Source organism: Corvus cornix, chromosome 1A (genome assembly GCF_000738735.6).
Source record: "Corvus cornix cornix isolate S_Up_H32 chromosome 1A, ASM73873v5, whole genome shotgun sequence".
In the NCBI taxonomy this organism is placed as follows: Eukaryota; Metazoa; Chordata; class Aves; order Passeriformes; family Corvidae; genus Corvus; species Corvus cornix.
The window spans coordinates 59,195,225-59,215,633 of record NC_047057.1 but is presented as its reverse complement, the minus strand read 5'-3'; the positions used below and the strand labels follow the sequence as shown (position 1 = coordinate 59,215,633).

The window sequence follows — 20,409 nt, the reverse complement described above, 5'->3', positions numbered from 1 at the left end:
CTGAAGATGAAGCTATCTGAAATTATGTATCCAGACTTAAGTTCTTTCCTTTTTATCCTATCTTACTTTACTTTCTCCTTCAGTGCCATGAAAAAAAGAGACTCTTCTTTGTAAACAGTCCTAACTTACCTGATGAGAAGCAGGAGGTTGCTGCATGGCTCCTGGCATTCTTGGGTTTGGCAGAACTGCTGGTCCTGCTCTGCGTTGAGCTTGCTGTCTCTGAGCCATGACCTGCTGCTGCATGTGCTGGAGTCGGAGCTGCGCTAAGCTGATCTGTGTCGGGAACTTGGAGAGCTGGTTGGAAGGTAAGCTGCCTGGTGGCTGTAAGTTTGGTTCCATCACAGGGCTCTTGGGCATATGTGGTGGGGTTTCCTTATCTTCAATTACCAAAGAACCTATTTTAGCCAAAATAAATAAAATCAATACCAAAGTATGGTAGTTAGCAGAAATGCCATCACATGTCAGCAATATGCAGTCTGACTAGAACCCAAACCATTCCTGAAGTAACTTGTTTCTTTACTCAGGCTTTATTTTTTCTTCACTGGTTCTTAAATCTAGCTTATCTAAAGAAAGTGAACACATTTGATCATAAACAAAATGGCCTAAAGGTTGTGATTTCTGAAACTATATACATAAACATGATATGGTTTTATCTATCACCTAAACTCTTACAAGAACCTCAGTGCTGGTCTATACAGGTGCCATCTCTATTATAGCACTTTTCAGAATGTAAGGGACCATATTTCAGAAGTTCATTAAATGAACACACACCAAAGAAAGAGCCCACCAAAATCAAGAAAAAGTGAGTCATGACAAACATCTCAGCTGAGCAGCAGTTCAGAGTTATCACCACACAACCTGACAGCTGGTTTCTGCAAACAAGTTTCACTTTCAATTCCTGTCTAAGAAAATTATTTATAAAGAAGAAACTCGGAGAATTTCCTTGCTACCATCCAATGTCCTCATGTCTGGGAAAAGGAGTTTGTTTGCCTTGAAGAACTGCTGTAACACCTTCTTTCTCTGACACTGTAGAGAATCATACACTTGCCCCTCTGTACACTGAGAGAGCACTTTCTGATGAAAGGCAGAAAAGGTCCCACACGTATCTCACAAAGCCTTCTGCACGTGACAGAAAAACAACACTGCCCACCAAGCTAACAGTGGAGAGAGAAAGGAAGCACAACAACAGTCAAAATCCTAAAAGAGCTCTAAAACCTTTTAAGTTCTCCTGCTAAGCTGTTGAGTTTCTAGGGCACTTATCATCGTGGCTGAAAGCTGTCCCATGGGAAAGGACCTGTGAGTGCTGGTTGACAGCAGGAACCCATTCTCAGGATAGGGTTATAAACTGTGTTCCTTGCTTCAGAAGCCAGAAGTTATATGTATTGACCAGAAAATTGAAAGCTGCTATTTTCACCATCACATACACAGTTCAAACAAGGTAAGTTTGTTAATATTTTCTCATAGTATTCATAAATAATACTTTTCCCCATGTTATGCACTTTAAATGTTTTTCACAGTTAGGGAAATACATTTAACAGAGTAAATCAAGAAATGAACAGTGCAGAGGCTATCATTGCAAAAAGAAAGCTGCTTTCAAAATAGGATCAAGACACCAAAGGGCTAATAAAAATTTATCATACCTAGATTGAAAATATTCTGAGCCCAGAAGCTAGGATCACAGTGGAACTGGATGGTATTGTTAGTCACTGGTGAAGGATCACACCTTGCTCGAAGAAGATACCGTAGTCGATATGTGATCTAGAACAGGAAAAAAAACAAGGGTTTTTTTTTCATCTGGGGCCAGAGCCATGTATCTGAACAGCATAAAAATCCCAAAACCACACACACCCCCCAAACAAAGCAACCAATCAAAAAAACCACCAAGCCCCCTGAACAAGCCCCTAGAGAACTGAGGTTAAAGACAGAGAAACTTGTCCAAGCTACAAATAAAGAGGTATTTTTAACATCTTCCCCTTATTCCTAAAGTACTTTTAAAAATAAGTTAGCCACAGCCTAAACAAAAATAACAATTCTTCCCAGTAGAAATACATATCTTTCCAAAAACTAGGCCATTATATTCAATGATTTTAACTGCTTGCAAGTGAAGTTCAGATTTACATAACCATTGATGTTTTTTACCCTACAAATCTATTTTATCCCATTCATTTTTCTGTCAAAGAAAAGTATGCCATACATTTGGCAACAAGTATGGTCACAGGGAATTTTCTTTTGTACTAAATTTAAGTTTTCTTCAGACAGCCAAAGAACAGATTTTTATAAACTGTCTTTGAAAACTCAGGTTCACAGATATTTTCAGATTCTTCCAATACCTTGGTTCCCAAGAACTGGACTGTGATTACACAAGAGGATATTCTACCAAATGCTCACAATTTATCTACTTCCTAGAAAGAAAATGTTGTCTTGCAGTTGTTTCCCTAGAAATGTCAGGAACTGATATACAGAAATATAACAGGCACTCATTTTAGAATCACACACAGCAGATCCTGAAAAAAAAACCTCTTGTTTTTCTTGAGTGATAGATTATTTCCTGGAAAAGATAAATATTTGGCAAAATCATCTTAACTGTTCAAAATAATACAAGTTGGGCTTTTTTTTTTTTTTTTTCCCCCAGAGGAATTTTATAAGAGCTTCCAGCGAACAAGTTTTTTCTTTCAATTTTAGGCAGGTCAGTTTAAGACCAGATACAAAAAACATTTAAGGAGACTCAAGATTTTTAAACGATCATGGAAAATTTTAAGTGCATTATTAATATTTTGGATATAGACTTCCTTAGGATTTCAGTGTATACTAACAGAATCAAGTACACGACACTACAGAAATTCTAGTCTTTTGTCCTGTTACCAGTACTGGTCACACACAGTTCCTGTCACAGTTTGTTCCATTATTTTCCTACTACTGTGCACACACACAGGCATTGTAGATAAACTCATGACTAGTTACCTCATGTTAGTTGTAATGAAAAGTACAGCCCCCAAGCTGTAATGATACCTTTAAATCTGACAGGCATTCCTTCCTCTCTCCTGGATATGCTGGAGCAGAAGTCTCACATGCTCCTCTACATATCACTGCTTGGAAATAGATTTTTCCAAATGCCCACAGATAGGTTAGCTACTCAACTCCCAAGCAGCACCAGCTTTCTAAAGCTCAATCTGTTCTTTTCAAAAGTACTTCTCATTTGCTGAGGGTTATGGGCTAGATGGTCCTTTTCTTCAGCTGCCTAGTGTTTACATGATTAAAAAGCCTGCAACTCAACTTGTTTCTTACACAGCAGAGTCTTTGTGGCAACACCAAGCAATTATAAACAACATGACTCAGTCTGATGTCCTTTTTCTCGATTCAATTAAAAAAATATGACTGGCTGAGGCAGAATAAGGCAGACCCAATGAATTTAGCGACCTGAAGTTGATAAAAAACAAGCAATATTCTGGGATAGCCTGCAGTATCAATGGGTATCAAAAAAAGGAAAAGAACACCAGCAAAACCCAACAGCAAACCCAAACCCAAACGAACAAACCCCAACAAATATCCATGTAGGTTCTCAACTAATCAATGAGAAAATAAAGAAAAAAACTTTGTGAACCAGTTTATAGGAATTTGGGGGGAAAAAAGCATCTAGCATCTTTCCTCAGCATTGTTACAGATTTCTGCTATCAGGCAAGTACAGTCTAGTAACCTTTGGAAAAATCAAGGTAAGCTTTTGGTTTGCTTTTTTTTCTTTCAAATTTTCTAGGATTTCTGTTCATCATGAACAGTCAGTTTAGTGAGACAATGTGCACTCAGACCTTAAGGGCCATTATAGCAATGAAATACTTAGCTTTGTAACTTGTTTGTATGGACAAACAAAAGCCCTAGTTTAATTTTTATCAGTTTTGGAAGACTTTTAGTGGGAGATGAATCTGACAGAACAAAGACACACAATAATATTTACATTAAAATGCTAGATACCAGATACTATGATATACAAATACTGTTTTCAAATACTGTTTTTACTCAGATGCTGTAGCAAGTACTGAAAAGAAGCACACTGATGATGTAGCACACACAGCATTTTTTCCCAGTGTTTCACAGGTTCACAGTTTTCAACCCAGAGAAAAGGAGTTGTTCCTACTTCTGCAGATCTACAGAAGTTCTGTGGTATTGTAACAGGAAAGAACCATGACCAGAGAGCCAAATTAATAGAAACATTCTGTATTTATGTTAAAGAGAAAACCACGAAAAACTATATATAAATATTCCAATGAGTAGAAAATCATGAAAAATTCTACTACCCTAGAACACCTGACAAGCATGTGCATGCATATCTGAGTTAACTCTGGTCTCTAAGTGAATGGAGAGAGCTGTCTTCCTAACCTTACCAAGCGTTTGCTGTACAAGAGCGCGGTGCTGCTCCCACTGGAAACTGCCCATTTGGAAAAATTCATGACATGTTCCAGCTGTTTAGAGAGACCTGCCACTTCCTGTTGCTGCTGCAGAAGTTTCATCCGATGCTCTTTTGCCAGAGTCTGCAAGTAGAAAAGCAGTTCCAGTCAAAAGGTTCAATGGGCAGTTAAAAGGCATTAGCTTTCATATTGGTAACTCACAATGATCAAGTGGTTTCACTTAGCTCCTCTAAAAAGGACTCCTGCCCCCTGATGCAGCTATCAAAAGAAAAGTCAGTACACATTTACTCAAGATATCAGGACTTGCTGTGCTAATGACACATTTTATATATATTTATATATGTGTGTGTGTGCCTCTCGACACACACACACTTTTTAAAACACAACTGGAGATTCTATTTTTCCAGGTGTCCATTCTAGACAATTCTCTCCTATGATTTGCTACTGGATTGTTGAATTTATGAAAAATTCTCATAGAACACTTTTCATGCATGATACATAGAATTATAAATTGCAAAAGCATGGAGAAAGAAAGTGGGCTCAGAGACATCCCTGATCAACAAACCAGGGCACACAGATAACTACAAACAAAAGAGCAACCACCCCTCAAAAGCCAAACTTGTCTCCACCAGAAACCCCACTGGCTCAAGTAGCTGGTATAGGACATCTCTCCACTTAGGAATCATGATAAGACATGCACAGGGCACTGAAGCTAGAAATTTACTTTAATGTGAATACATAGAAAAAAAATATTAAGACTGACATTTTTCTTTCTTATGATAGAAATTAAATTACCTCCAGCTGATGCAGCAGTGCTTTTCCCTTTTTATTTATTTCTACCATCAGTGTAAATATGGCAACTTTAATATCCTGTTCCACCTGCTTTTGATTCTGATTCACTTCAAGAATTCTGTAAGTAGACAGTATAGAAAATAATGTTCTTTAGCTCACAAACCCACCCTCTAAACAGTATTAAAAAAAAATCTGTTGCTTAGAGTACAATACTTCTTGGTCATATGCATCAATTAATACATGTATCATCAGATACTTATAGTCAGGAAAATTACAGGCAGAAATACAGACCAAGTAAGAGTGACCTATGATAAAATTAATTAACTAATGCCATAACTCGGTAAAATTGCTGACATCTGTCACTGATAAAAGTTAAATGCTAGTGGTAATTGAAATTGTCAATTTTCAGTTGTCCGGAACTTCTCTGGAATGGTTCCTGGAAATCAAAACTGCTTAAGTCTAATTTCCATCTATGGTAGAATGGCACTGATTTAGCCATGTCAACAACACTGCTCAAACTCATAACAGCAAAGCTTAATGTTATACTGGGGAAACCTCTACTGCTAAGATGAAGGAAGAGTTCAAGTCATACTCGGCATCCCCGACTGTGCTGAATCTCCCTGGGTACTGCTGCCCCTGAACTCTCCTGAAGGAGCAACCAGAAAGGCTCGCTGCAGACTGCATTTTACAGATTTATTTTTCTCCCAGGTTTGTAGTACCCAGTGAATAAAGCCCCAGGCATAAAAGTATTACATAAATCTTCAAACACATGTCACAAACATTATGAAAACATGAGTCATAACCTTTCACTTTCTAAGAGGGATCTACACTAAGAAAATTAATGTGCTGATGGTGGGGAAGCATTTAAGACTGTCTTTTACAGTCTTTATTGCGTAAGTTGTTTTGTTGCACCCAAGTAACATTAAGTCCACAGGCCGAGCAGAAGAGTTACCTAACACAACCAAGCACATTGAACAGGCAACAGTCACTACAGTGAACTGAAGATTTTAGAATTCCTCTTTCTGGAAGAATTAAAGGAGAGAGGTACAAAATACACTAATTTAAACATTTCAAGAAACTACAGTATATGTAAAGTTGCCTTCTGTCAGTTTTAACCTCAAAATCTGATACATACCTGTTTTGGATCTGTTTCCCTGTATATTTTATGTACTTAGTCTTCTCCATCAATTTGGTGATTAGTGTCTCAATGATAACTTTCTGGTTCTGAAAAGCTTCTTCTATAAACTGGTACCTGTAGTAAAAAGCAGTGAGGATTTACACTTGTAAAAAGTGTGATATACTTGCTAAAAAGCAGAGTGACTTACAAATAATACTTCTTTAATTGAAGAAAGGAGCTGCTCAAATCCAAAATTTAACTGTCATCATGGAAGCATATGCCAGCAAATGCTGATAGATTTTATTTATAGTATATTTAATTTTATAGTCTATTTCTGGTCATACTGGGGGAAGAATTTACAATTTTCATAGATACAAAAGGACATTGTATGACCATAGCCTAATTTTAGCAAAAGAAAAATTATTGTTTTGAGGTAGTCATCACTTTGAATGTGAAAATGCATGTGAGCTATTACTTCATGCAAGACAAGGATGCAGAAATAGAAGAAGAGATTGCTGAGTTGGCGGAAGTTGGCAACATTTTAAATCAAGGAACCAAAATCTTTAAAAATTTGAGGACAAAAAGAGGTGGCACATTATACAAGGGATATAAATCCTAAGAAAAGGAGAATATAAGAGAAAGACTGCAAGTCTGCAAGAGCAATGTTTAGGCTGTTCCAAGGAGCAACAGCAGCCAACACTTTCCCACCTACTGACGTTCACCTGCTCAGGCAAGCAAGTTCTTTGGGTGGTTGCATCAGGTACAGCAAGCATATAATATTTAACCAGAGTGCATCTGTCCCAAAACACTACTGAATGTGTCAACCAGCAAGATCTTTGCCTTGCACTCAGAAGTTGTATATAATTCTGCTTTTCAGCTTCAGCGGCCAGTAAGAGATGACCAAAGAACAGCAACACAAAGATTCTGGTGTCATAGTGTTGTCCAAGTACAGTATTAGCCAAACTGTAGGTTAACTCCTCCTTTGAAAGGGCTCTTCACAGAAAAAAAAATCGCCATTTACTCCATTCTGAAACTGTTTGGTAATGCTGTTATATAATCATCTTGTTGAAGGACAAATGAGAAATTACATGTAAGTGTACAGTTGCATAACACAGCCCCTGTGTTTTCTACGGACTCTCTGAAGAGCTGCATAGCAACAATTCTAACCAAATAACTTGACTGTAAAGAAAGGTCTTGTGTTTAAGTCACCAGATTAACAACTGGAAGAATTAGGTTTTATTCTAAATGCAACACACACTCCTCAATCACATTCTTTGGGACACAACCTCAGTTTATTTGTGAGTTTTATGTTGCACTTTTCCACCTGACTGTATTCCATACAGCTAGAAGTACAATCTACTTCAAGCTACCTTCCTGTAAGTGAGATAGCTAGAACATGTGCTTTGCTTTGGTACCTGTGCTCTTTGTGCTCTAGTAACTGACAGTCTCGGCAGGTCAGCTTGTCACAGGTCTCACAATACAACTTCAGCTGCTCCTTTTTGTGGTAAGGGCAGAACACTGGTCGCTGACTGGTCACACCAACTGCCTCTGTTGAATAAACGAAGATGTTAGTACAGGCTACTGAACTTGTTCAAGATTTGCATTCTCCTGTTTTTCCTTACGTGTGCAAGTGTGTATCAGGTCAATCACTGAGACTAAAACAGCCATAAGCTCAAACTGCAATGTCTCACTCTTGTTGCTCAAGCATGGAACTAGCACCCTCTTTAATGGAAAATGTCTAGAACCTATTTTAACGTAATTCCTTATGGCCTCACAAAACTATTTACAAAAGGAATAGCCAGTACTGTTGAGGCTGCAAAAGACATTGCACAACCAGCAAGTTCCTTTCTTAAATGGAGGTGAGGAGGTGGTTGACTTAATTCGTGCTCTGTCTTCTTTCTCAGCTGAATTGGTGAAAAGGGGTTTGAGGATATCAAGACACATGCATTCAAAAGTGCAGAACATCCAGGATGTAATAACCAGGAGATAGGAACTTCCCTTCAGGACCCCATTTTAGATGGGTGAGAGGTCTCACTTCAGTTTCTAGTGAGCAAATACCAAAGGGTGGAGGAAACACCACCAGATCATAGAAATGAAATCTGTTCCTTTAACAGTTTAACTGACAAAGCCTCATTTCCTAGGAGTTAAGTTTGACACTGATTTCATAAGGATTACATGGCCTGTAATGAAAACTGGCTTCACACTTGTCCTGGGTTGCAGTGTATTCTATTACCATCCTCAGGAGCTGTTGAAACCAGGTGGGGCAGTGTTTTCCTTGCCTCCTCCCCCCAGACTATCTTGCTGTTAATTGCCCATCATTGTCCTGCCGCCTGACTCAGAGATAACTCCCTCCGGACTATCTTCTGTTAATGAGCCTAATCAACACTTGGCCTCATGACTCATTACCCCATTGTGAGATGCTCCACCCAGAGGGAGGAACCAAGCATCCCATCGTGGATATAATCTGGGACTCTGACCACCAGAGACAACCCTTCCCACTGGATTTCCAGAGGACAGGAGCTACACAGCCACCACTGGACCTTCTGAGGAGGAGCAGACTGTTTTACTACAGGATCACTGCTTCAGAGGACTGCAGCCACCATTCTACCAGACTGCCACCACCACCCTGCCTAACAGGGTGTCAGGTTGTACCTTGACTCTGTCAGTTTGACAGTGTTTTCTTTTACCTTTTTTTCCCCTTTTCTTTAATTTCCATTAAATTGTTATTCTGACTTGGTGCCTCCCACTGGTTTGTTTTCAAACTAGTACAACACTGCAGCCCATCCTTCACTGCAGATCAATAAGGACTCTTTTTCATTCCCCTTCATTTACTTATTTTCAAGAAATCTGGAAGAAGTTATTTTCAGATCTCTGTCCTTCAGTCAAAATTCTTTTCAACTCATCAACAAACTTCCTCCCAAAGAGGCCTGAATGCACTGAGACCATTCCTACCACCAAGTCATGTTTCTGCCTAAGAGTTCATCAGCCACTTTTACTCACTTTTGTCTTCTCTTGAAACTACACTTTACTCACTTTTGATTAAACATGTGTGAACGTGGGATACAGAATACAGTGTATATCTTCAAAGTACCATTTGAGCAACAGACTACCTCATAATACTAGATAGGGTGGAATGAAATATATATTATAATACATATATTTAAAATAATGTATAACAAAAATCAAATTTAAAAATTATACCTTTACAAGAAAAATCATGAAGTCCAATGAACATATTAGAACCAGTAAATGTTTGTCAGCATCCTATAATGTTTATTATTCTCCTACAATGACACTAAAAGACGTGACACAGTGGGGAAAAAACTGAAACAAAAGGGGTTCTCAATGAACAGGAATACAACCTTTTCTACCACAGAGTAGTCAAGATTTCTCAGAGAGGCTGTACTGTTCACCACATTCACCACTGTTGGTTCCCAAGGCCCAAATGGATAAAGCCCCAAGCAACTGGAGCTCAAAACTGAATGCTTGAAGCAGGAGGCTGGACTAGATGATCTCCTGAGGTCCCTTCCAGCCCAAATTATCCTAGATCCTACTGAGGAAAAATGCCCCAATTCATAATATACTTCCCTTACATTTTTAAGGTAAAACATTTCATCAAAAGATACTTTGCTAAAACAATGAATTTTGGCTGGCTTTTTATCAGAATGCTGAAAAAATTTAATCTATCAGTGCTCCTTTCCTGTTGTTCCTTACAACAATAAAGCTCATATTAACCATTTGTTAGACCTCTAGTAAAACTAAAGGAGCCAAATGCCTAAAGAAGTATTTTCTGCAGCTGATTTCTAAAGTCAAGAAAATAATTTGCAATTAATCCACCTGAAAGACAAAATCTATGTATATTTATTGGTTTAAAACATATTACATTAAAAAAAAATAAAGAAAAACAACCTTTACCACTACTCAACTTATCTGAGACAAAAAACTGACAGAAAACCAGCTTTCAGTTTACCACTTTTTAAAACAAGTGTGTTGGTCCAATATAATTTTCCAGTGCAGACACAAATTCTTTGTGAAATTATAAATATGTTACCTGGAGATACTTCCTCTTTCTGCCTCACAGTATGATCCTTGGTGAATTTAACCCTCTGGTGAGCTCGGATGCAGGTCTTGCACAACCACTCTACACATTCCACACAAAACCCATGAGCTTCTGCATTGTCTTCACAGCTTGTGCAGACCTGACAAGAGGAAGAAAAAGTAGCTGTCAAAATAAGTTTGGAATATACACACAAGTTATTTTTCATACATCATCAGTGCACTTCCATCGTTTTCTGAGAACAGTGAAATGAGAACGGAAAACTGCCTGAGGTACAGGAACATTATAAATAACAGCATAGAAGTAATTGAACGTGACTTTTCAAAGAAACAGGTCATTTTGTCAGTGTTACCCTAAAATCTTTGCCTGACATGATGAAAGTCAGACCACTATTTTCTGCCATTCCCTGCACACTCAGAAGCCATACAATGTTTACTATATACAAGATGTATATTGTGAAATATTTACTAATGACAGAACACAACCAGCACTGCTCTGATTTTAGAAGCCTCCCTCAGTTCACACAGCAGCTCTAATTTTAGCTTCCTGTCACCTGCTTGGGTTTCAGGAAGCACACACAGTACTGAGCAGCAAGGCTCCTCTCAAGAATCTTAGCATCACCACTTAAAGACAGTATTCCAGTTAAGTTTGTCAAAAAAGTTACCCCAGAACAGATTTGCAACCAATGCATAAGAATTTTCAAACTGTGGCCTGTTAACCCCTGAGGCTCTATGGACTATACCCAACAGACCTAGGAAAAAAAAAATAATTAAAGAAAACAAACATGTCAGCAGACCAAAACCTCTCTGCACAGACTAAATACATACACAAGAAAAAACTGCTACAGTACCACAGTCTGAACAACTGGTTGAAAACTCTGAATGATGGACAACACCAGTTCACACGTTCATAATATTATTTCATTTTTTTTACCCCTCCTTTACAACGCCTCTGTAGTCCTACCTTCAATGGGGTTTTGGTAATAAAAAATAGTGAACATGCTTATGCAGATACTTGTTTAGGTAACTACCACCCATTTCTGGCAATGTTTAGCACTGCTGCAAACCAAAGCCTCAAGGCGTCTGAAGACTGCTGCATCCTACAGACCACAGTGACAGATTTCTGCTCACAGGAGCAACAGGAGAAAATTTTAGGTTTTAGTTTTGTTTTCAGTTTGATTAAAAAAACCCCAACCAAATGACTGTACCCACATATGGTAAATATAGATTAAGTTAAAGAGGAAGGAAATATTTATATCTTATGCAGATAAAAACTATATACATAGAACTATGTTCCAGTTTCCTCTTCAGGAAAGAGGAAAATTAGCACAAAACTTGCCTTAGGCCAGATAGCAAGTTACTGACAGAACTGGAATTTGAACATGAGTTCCAGATTCCCAATGCTGTGCTTATTCTTCTGGATCATATTACCTCTCAAAGCAAGTCTCTTTTGAGAAATGAAATTACAACACAAGGGCTGTCAACCCCTCCTGTTGTCACTTGAGTTTGAAGCAGTTTCTTTTCATTAAAGGTGACCTGCAAAGGAGAAAAAATTGGGCTTGTGCCCCTTTTTCTGTTTCTTTTCAAAAATGAGGCCTGAAAGTTTTCTTCTTCAAAATAATCTCAAAAATTTAACTTCTCCTTGGTTTTTCTTGTAATTCCCCTTCTTCTCTTAACAATAAAAATTCTTATTCCTATCCAGACCAGTAGACTAGGGAAAAACACCAAAGTCAGGACACTATTACAAAAAAGTCTAGGAAATGGAAATAACGCAATTAAAGGGAGTGAACTGTAATCAGGAAATTGAAGATTTTTACTTTCTGTCCTGATTTCAGCTGGGATAGAGTGGGGGTTTTCCTTAGTAGCTGGCACAGTGCTGTGGTTTTGGATTTAGTACGAAAATAATGTTGATAGCAACAACCAACACATCAGTGTGTTAACCATTGCTTATACAAAGTCAAGGACTTTCAGCTTCCCATGCTTTCTGCCAGTCAGGACATGCACAAGGAGGGAGTGTGGCCAGGACAGCTGACCTGAACTTGCCAAGGGGATATTCCATAGCACAGAATATCATGCTCAGCATATAAACTGTGGGGAGTTGGGTGGGAGGGACCAATCTCTGTTCAGGGACAGGCTGGGCATCGGTCAGCGGGTGATGAGCAAATTTATTGGGCATCACTTGTTTGTCTTGGGCTTTATTCCTCTCTCTCTCTCTTGTTACTACTATTATTACAATTATTTAATATTACTTTATTTCATTTATTAAACTGTTCTTAGTCCAACTCACTGTTTTACCTTTTTTCCCCCCTGATTCTCCCATCCATCCCACTAAAGACGGCATGGGGAAGGAAGGAGGAAGTAAACCGAAAGGGGGAAGTAAAGTAAGGGCTGCATGGTGCTTGGTTACCAGCTGGGGTTAAAGCATAACACTTGCTATTAACCCTTAAATTCAATGACATTTTGAAAAACAACAAAAATTTTTTTTAAGTATTCCTTATTCTTGGGGGAAAAATCCTGTCCCTCCTTTCTCTTTCGCCTGTTGCTCCTCCTTTGCTGTGCCAATGCAACCCTCTGCAAGACTGATGCAAACCAGGACTGATTACACCATTGTAGCCCAAGGCTCAGTTACATCAGCAACGCTGACTGGAGAGTGAACTGAATAGGCAGGACAAGAAAGTTTTCAAATCAGTCTTGTTGCCAGAAAGGTGTGATTGTGCTGTGCCCCCAGATACCCACACATATTTTTAAAAGTCAGAGTGGAAATTAACATACTGGATGTTTGGTTTCCTAGTGTAAAAAAACACCAGCAGCAAAAACAAAATAAGCAGAGAAATAAAAAGAACAAAAAAGTCTTTCAGGCATTCTTTAAGTCAAAGAAGCAAAATAAAGACCAAAAAAAAAAAAAAAAAGGCAGGAACGAAATTAAAACCAAAAACAAACAAACAAAACCCCAACAACAGCCTTTCCAGATCACCTTTAGCAAAATTAGGTAGATGAACATGCCAGGGCATTTAGGTAAGTTCAAAGAACTTTTTAAGCTATTAATTCTCCTTAGATTCCAGGAGCTTTCATCTATTTTCTTTTTTCAATAAGCTTTAGTTGGGTTTTCTTCAACTGCTGTGACCTGCTACACATGGAATGAGATTAAAATTGTGATTCAATAACCAATAATCAGGTGCTGCGAAATGAATCAAAACTCCTCCTTTGTAGCACCAAAAATATATATCCCAACTTTATACTCTCCAAATCCACCAAGTGGACGTGAGACAGATTTCTAAAGCTTTTCGTAGACATCATAACTCAAGCTGTCAAAACAGCAATGCCTTCTAGGTAGCACTAGATTTGCTCCTATCCTCTTCTGATTTGAAATATGCATTTTCAGATATAGGTTGGATTTTGCTAGAACTCCTAGTTATTAGAGTAAGCCATACAGCTAAAGTTCATGGAAGTATAATTACTGTAAATATTTGTTATGAACTTACAAAACCTAAAACTCATTTCACTCTTATTTTTGTGACTCACACAAGCAGTATTTCAGTGATTTCAAAGAAAACTCTCCCTAGTTAACCTACAAGCCCTTTATTCTGGTCAGACAGACATTTATTTTTAATTGAGTTTTCCTTGTAATTACATTTAATTCAGTTACGAGTTTTAGTATTTGTAACCCTGGGAAGTGTTCATTCAGCCTTCAGTCAAATTTAATGAAAACAGAAATTACTCAGCATGTTGCAGGTAAGTACTATTTTAAGTAAATACACAAGCTTTCACGACAGAAAAAACACATTTACTTGCAAGAGTTGAGGTAATAGACCTGTCTTCTCAGCTACTGTACTAAGTAATCACTCTTCCAATTAAATACACTTGGAGTATTGAAGAGATTAAATAATCAAGCAAAGGTTTCAAAGGAAGAGAGCAAAGTAGACCAGATGAATATTCAGTGAACTCCAAACTCCACCAATGTAAATGAGATACAATGCTTTCCCCTACTGGATCCAAACCTCACTAATGCTAAGAGTTATGTAACTATCTCTTGGCACATACAAAATCACCAAAGACAGCAACTGCATGCAATTCTAAATATGAACCATGTACTGATAGCTCAAAATGCATGCAGTCTGATCAACATCTTCTTACCACACCATCTCACCCCCACATCTCTTCAAAGCATACAAAACCATATTGTGACTCTTCCTGAGCCTATTACCCACCACCATAAACCACTGACTTTCAAAGATGTTTTGGCTACAGGTACAGCTTTTATAAGCTGTTCAAGCATAAGAGTTCTTTTTTTTGAAAAACACACAGTGGCTCCTCTGGCACCATACAAACCTAGAGAAACTTACTGTTCTAAATCCTCCTCATTAATCACCTCATTATGGCACTCAGACTTGCTTTCCTAGTATCTGGATCTAGTATCAGATCTAAGCTCATACCTTGTTTTGTTACTACATTTCCAAAATCTCACATAAAGCCCAGCTGTTCTTCATTCCTACTACAATATTTTAAACTCTCAGGTCAGTAACTGGTAAAGATACAGGAAGTTACTCTCGCCATCAAAAATATTTTTACACACATTGTCTTTTGGACACAGAAGCTACGAGAATGAGGACCTGGACTAAAATGCAGGAGAGGCTCAGTATGCTGCACCAACACCCATGTTATCACTATGGTCTTCTCTCTTGCATCAATCTCACACTTCTCACTTTTATTTTCATGGCTTTGCACATGCCATGTTCTTCTGTTAAAGTCCCTAGATTTCCCTCACTTGTCCACCCTTTAGTCTTATTCAAATCTAGCACTTGCTTCAGCTACATCTCTTAGGTCTGAAGCCCCTTTCTGTTCACTCTTACGCATGAAATATAATTAGTTTTTATTTTCAAACTTGTCTTTAAAAGCCGATAATTTTGCCAAATCTTTAAATAAATCACAATGTGAAAAAAATTACAAAGCATCTGCTCTTTCAAAGTATTTATGTCCTAGCTGCCCACAACCTACAATGATTACCTTCAGGAAGATCTCAACAGCATTTCCTGTGAGTTTCTTTTCTTTTGCAAAGTTTTCTATGCTAATAGCCAGCACAAAACCTTTAATGCTACACAGGAAAGCTCTTGTGGAACATGTAATAGGGAGTTCTCTACCTTCTTCAGGTTCACTTCTTGTGCTCCTGAAGTTTGCAGTAGTAATTGCCAGAAAGCACAGCTATGCCAGTAGCGTACTGAACTGCCCAAATCAGGCTCAGGTAAGGCAAACATGATTTTATATAGATGGATAGGACTTTCATGGGTTCCGGTTATTTCTTCTCTTCCCACAATGCCAGGCTCCCTGGTACATCATTCAGTCCTACAGTTTTAGTTCAGTATGCTAAAAATTGCTTTAGCATTAGTGCGATTTTGAATCTGAAACAATCGAACATTTAATTTGCAAGAGGTCTCTTGCAGTCTCTCTTGGATGGAAATAAGGCAGTCCCTCGTGACAACACACATACAGGCTAGTCATAGATACAGACCAGTGGTTCTATGCCACAACATTACTTGCACAAAACCCATGCCTTGCCTCCAATTCTAATTTCTTAAGCATTCAAATAAAGCTGCAAAACTATTGAAGACAAACTAACCATTGCAGTAGAAAAATCCTATCAAATAGCCACAGTTTTGGACAGAATTTGGATGACCTCTGATGCAATAATTCCTGCAAGTGTCAGTAACTTTTCTACTTTAATTTCTCTGATCTGTTGCCTATGTAGCTAATGGCAAATTTTCTTTCTTTTCTCTTTGCTCCTTCAAAGACAAAACAAGACAGGCTGATTAGAAGGCTGTATCATCCTTAGACCTCATAATATTTCCCCCTGGACAGTACACTAATCTGTTTAACTATTATTGATTTAACTTTGCTGTAAACAGAGAACTTTACAGAACAGTGTAGCTTTTGTCTTATGTGGAGGTACAAAGGAATGTACAAAAAACTTCATCATCATACTAAAATAAATCTTCAAATGAAGAGAACTGCACATCATTCATTTCCAAGAGGTAAGGTACACACTCACTTACCAGGCATCTAACAAAACATCTAGCTCCATTTTTTTGCAAAAAAGTCAGCAAAAAAGCACGTGACTGTCCTATTCTGCTGGTTCAGCAAAGTCTGCTGGTCTGCCTTCAACTGCTACAGAAAGTGTGCTGAACTCAGCCAGGGAACTTAGCTGAAGAACAGACTTGCTTTCTAAGTGCAAACCTGCTGGTTTGTGTAAGGGAGAGGGAGACACAAATATGGAATGGAAGAGAAAGACTGAAGTCTAGAAGGGACCGTAAGGAAACACAAATGCTTTCAAGAACCTCCCAGATATCTGCTCACACCACTCAATGGATTAAATTCTCCACTTAACTTTCACAGGAAGCAAAAAAAATATTGCAAGGGGAAAGGGGGGGGTGAGCAGAGACTTTAAAAAAAATTGTTACTACTCCCAAGAAAAAAAAAATCCATTTCTGTCACCACTCCCCAAAGTGGTATCTTCGAGGACTTGTTATGTAACTAAGCAGAGGCTATGGTACAGCCCCACCCCATCAAAAAAAACCCTTTTAGGACTGCTTCTGCATAACATTATTTGTTGTCTTGCTTCTCTTCCTAATTTTAAAGACACTATAAAAGTTATGATCAAATTTTCAACAGGTACTACTCAATTTGTCAATCTTACTGGTACAGTATTGAGAGACTATGTAAATCTCACAACCATCTGCAAAATTCGTATTATCCTGCAATTCCCAGGGGACAAACAAAAAAAACAACATTTCCCCTTGCCAAATCCAAAAAAAGCAGTCCTACATTGCAAGAACACAGCTTGTACTTCCAGGGACTCACAACTCAATTTCAGTTTCTGGTAAGGTCTACCATTTCTCAGAAATCCAGTTTCAAAATTCCTTAAAATCTGAACAGTTTAATGGTTTGCAAGACATTAAGTTCTCTTCCTCAGAGATGATGACACCACTTATGCCTTCAATAGTCAGCAAGTTGGTATCACAAACCAGACAGGGTCCTGTCATCTGCTCCTGAGAGGTGTGCCCATTCACACATGAAAGCACAAATTCCAGCTAAGCCTTGAAACGAGCAGAACACACAATAAAGGACCTCTAAGACACTGGCCCTGAAGCAAACAGCTCAAGAGCCAATGATACAGTCCCCCCTAAAATGGGAAGTGAAAAAGCGGAATTTTCAAAATAAAAGGAGACCACCATCCACATATTAGGGCATGAGTTGGAATGCAAGCCACATTGATATACCAACCTTACTGTACCATCCTTATGAAGAATGCAGCAACATACAAAGAGGCTGAATTATTTACAGTACGTTTCTGGAGTTTAATAAAAAGTTTATAAGTAAAGAGATACATGAGATACTCTCTTACTAGCTAAAAATGAAGACATGCAATATTTTGCAAACAGAGATTGCTAAATTGTCCTACACAGATGTGGTTATTCATTTGGTATTGCTTCCACACTAGCTAGTACTTGCCTCCTGAAAAAAACATGAGAAAAAACTACCCCAGATAATTATTATTATTCCAGATAAGGAGCTTTTATGATAGCTATTACTCGACTGCAAAAAGAAGAAAAGGCAGTCTATGTAAGAAAACAGACAAGAAACCCCTATAATATACCATCTTCCCCAATTAACATTTTGAGCCTCTCCCTTGGCAACAGGACTCCGGCTATTTAGTGCCATGTTCTGTCAGTAATCTGATAAAGTCCATTTAGATCTCCTGATGTAATGTTATTCAAGTCTCTGCTCCAAAGAGTGCTTCAAGCACCCTGTCCAAAATACAGAAATTCCCATTCTAATGCCTATTCCCTACTTTTATCTTTTGCTATTAAGATGCAAGTTTATATCAACAATTAAAGATAGTTTAGGGTAAGAGAACCACCTTCTTCACATGCATTTTCACACATTTTAACTGATTTTCTAGAGTAGCTACCCCATGTGATGTCTAAGTACTTGAAGTTCTGTCTGCATATAAACAGCAAAAAGGCCACACAGCAAGAAGCCAAGGATATGCACGTGCATCCAAAAGGTGTTAACTTGATTACATGTTAATGCACTTACCTGATTTGATTTCTCTACTGTGCTACTGGGAACCTCTGTGGTATCCTTCACAAAAAAGTTATCTATGATGTGTCTCTCTGCACATTCCTGACCACAAATTGGACAGCGGATAACACCGACTGGGGGGAAAAAAAAATATCTGATTATGCTTGTACAAACTAAGATATATTAAACAACTTCAAAGAGAGCTTGCAAGCATAAATACTTTTGAAAGGATGTTTTAATATTTCCTGTCAATAAGGTGTAAGCAAAAGAAAGCAAATTCTCTTTTATCACTGAAGTAACATTTACCTGTTCTTCCCTGATGACATATTCTATCAGCCAAGGTCAAACACTTTGTTTCAATGCCATAAAGAATTTGCCTTAATTTAATAAAAAATTAATCCTTTTACACTAAAGGGAATGTATTCCCATTGACAATTTGTTGTTATAGAATGGATTAAAGCCAACACTCATTAGCATGGAATATTAATTAGCGACACCGGGTGGTATTACATACACACACATACATACATGCCAGCAGTGTGACATGACTGACCTTCATCCGTGTCATACAAGAAACAGAAACGTAGTACATTCAGAATTAATGAGGTGAGTTGTAGAAAGGAAGAATGGACCTGTATTAATATCATGACTACCCTCACATTAAGCAAGGAAAAGCAAGAAGAAATTAGGAATAAATAAGCAAGGTTCTCTCCCTCCTCTCCTCTGCAAGACACAATGGGGTACACAATTCTAAGACAGCAACATACTTAGGTTCCAGGCTGAAGAAAGAGCTGTGAACTAGTAACACAGAGGGTTAAACAGTTAGTTCTCTCAACAGAATGAAAAGGACAAAGTAAAGTTCAAAACTTGGAGTTGAGCTGTGAGTAGACTAGCTTGAAATGGAAAAGATCTATATAAACATTTTAGAGAAGACATCTTTTCTAGCTGCAGAAAATACAAATATCTTATTAGCACTGACGCTTGTTTTTAATATCTAAGAAATATCTCTAAAATGCTAGGCACTGACATCTTGCTTGAAGAAAATTACCATAGTCATTACAACCAGAAAAGGAAGGAATTGAAACTAAGTTAGGTTGAAATAATCACTTACGACATGGAAATAACAGGCAAAAAGCCTACAGTAGAACCGTCATGCAAGTCCACACTGAGATAGATTCTAGACCTCCAGCTGCTATTTGAGAGGAGACATAGATTTAGGGCCTTAAAAAAGATCAGAGGCACTGTTTAACCCAATGAATTCAACACCAGTATATAACTCACCACTTGCATATTTAACTGAACCAGTGTGGGCTTAAACCTGTTCCTGTTTCATTTTCACAATAAAATGCAGAAGCACAGAAACTAGTTAATATTTCACTTTCTGCAGAAGAACTTAATTCCTTACTCTAAGTGGTTCATACAAGATTTAGGTAACTTTTTCATATGATTCTTTCAACAGATGCTCAAGATTTAACTGGCAACTCAGTAAAAGCGTGCTCTAATAAAAATCCACCCGTTTTACTAAAGCAATTCTTCATTCTGGAAAATCAGCAGGCAGTTTTTCACTTGCTATCAAAGCATTTCACTTTGATCTGAACAGCTATGATGTTAAGCCTGATTTTACTCTAAGTGCCACTTTACCAGTCTGCATTTCAATACACATTTGTGCAGCTTCCTTTCATATACAAATTCCCTATTTTGGCTACAATTTTTATAATATTTTTTATACCATCATCTGCAAGGATAATTGAGAAATCCAATTCTGGTAAGTCAAGTAGTTAGTAGAACTGCAAGTACTGAATTTCTCCTTTAATTAAGCAAATCAATTTACCCCAGTCAAGAGTGAACACATCTCCTAATACTCAAGCTACACACTTGCCAAAAAAGACTGTTTTTTACATTTTTCAACAGCACCAATTACAAACCACCCTCACTCTGTTCCCTCACTACTCATTCTTGACTCTGACA

General features: G+C 38.0%; 1 protein-coding gene across 1 annotated transcript in view; it reads right to left on the bottom strand.

Annotated features, from left to right (window-relative positions):
• The window catches only part of LOC104696482 (transcription intermediary factor 1-alpha), a 58,647-nt gene that overhangs the window by 18,105 nt on the left and 20,133 nt on the right, over positions 1 to 20,409 (bottom strand). The window contains 8 exon segments of the mRNA XM_039570344.1: positions 130 to 395; positions 1,641 to 1,758; positions 4,377 to 4,523; positions 5,196 to 5,310; positions 6,328 to 6,444; positions 7,725 to 7,857; positions 10,361 to 10,508; positions 18,457 to 18,575. Coding sequence (XP_039426278.1) covers positions 130 to 395; positions 1,641 to 1,758; positions 4,377 to 4,523; positions 5,196 to 5,310; positions 6,328 to 6,444; positions 7,725 to 7,857; positions 10,361 to 10,508; positions 18,457 to 18,575 — 1,163 coding nt within the window.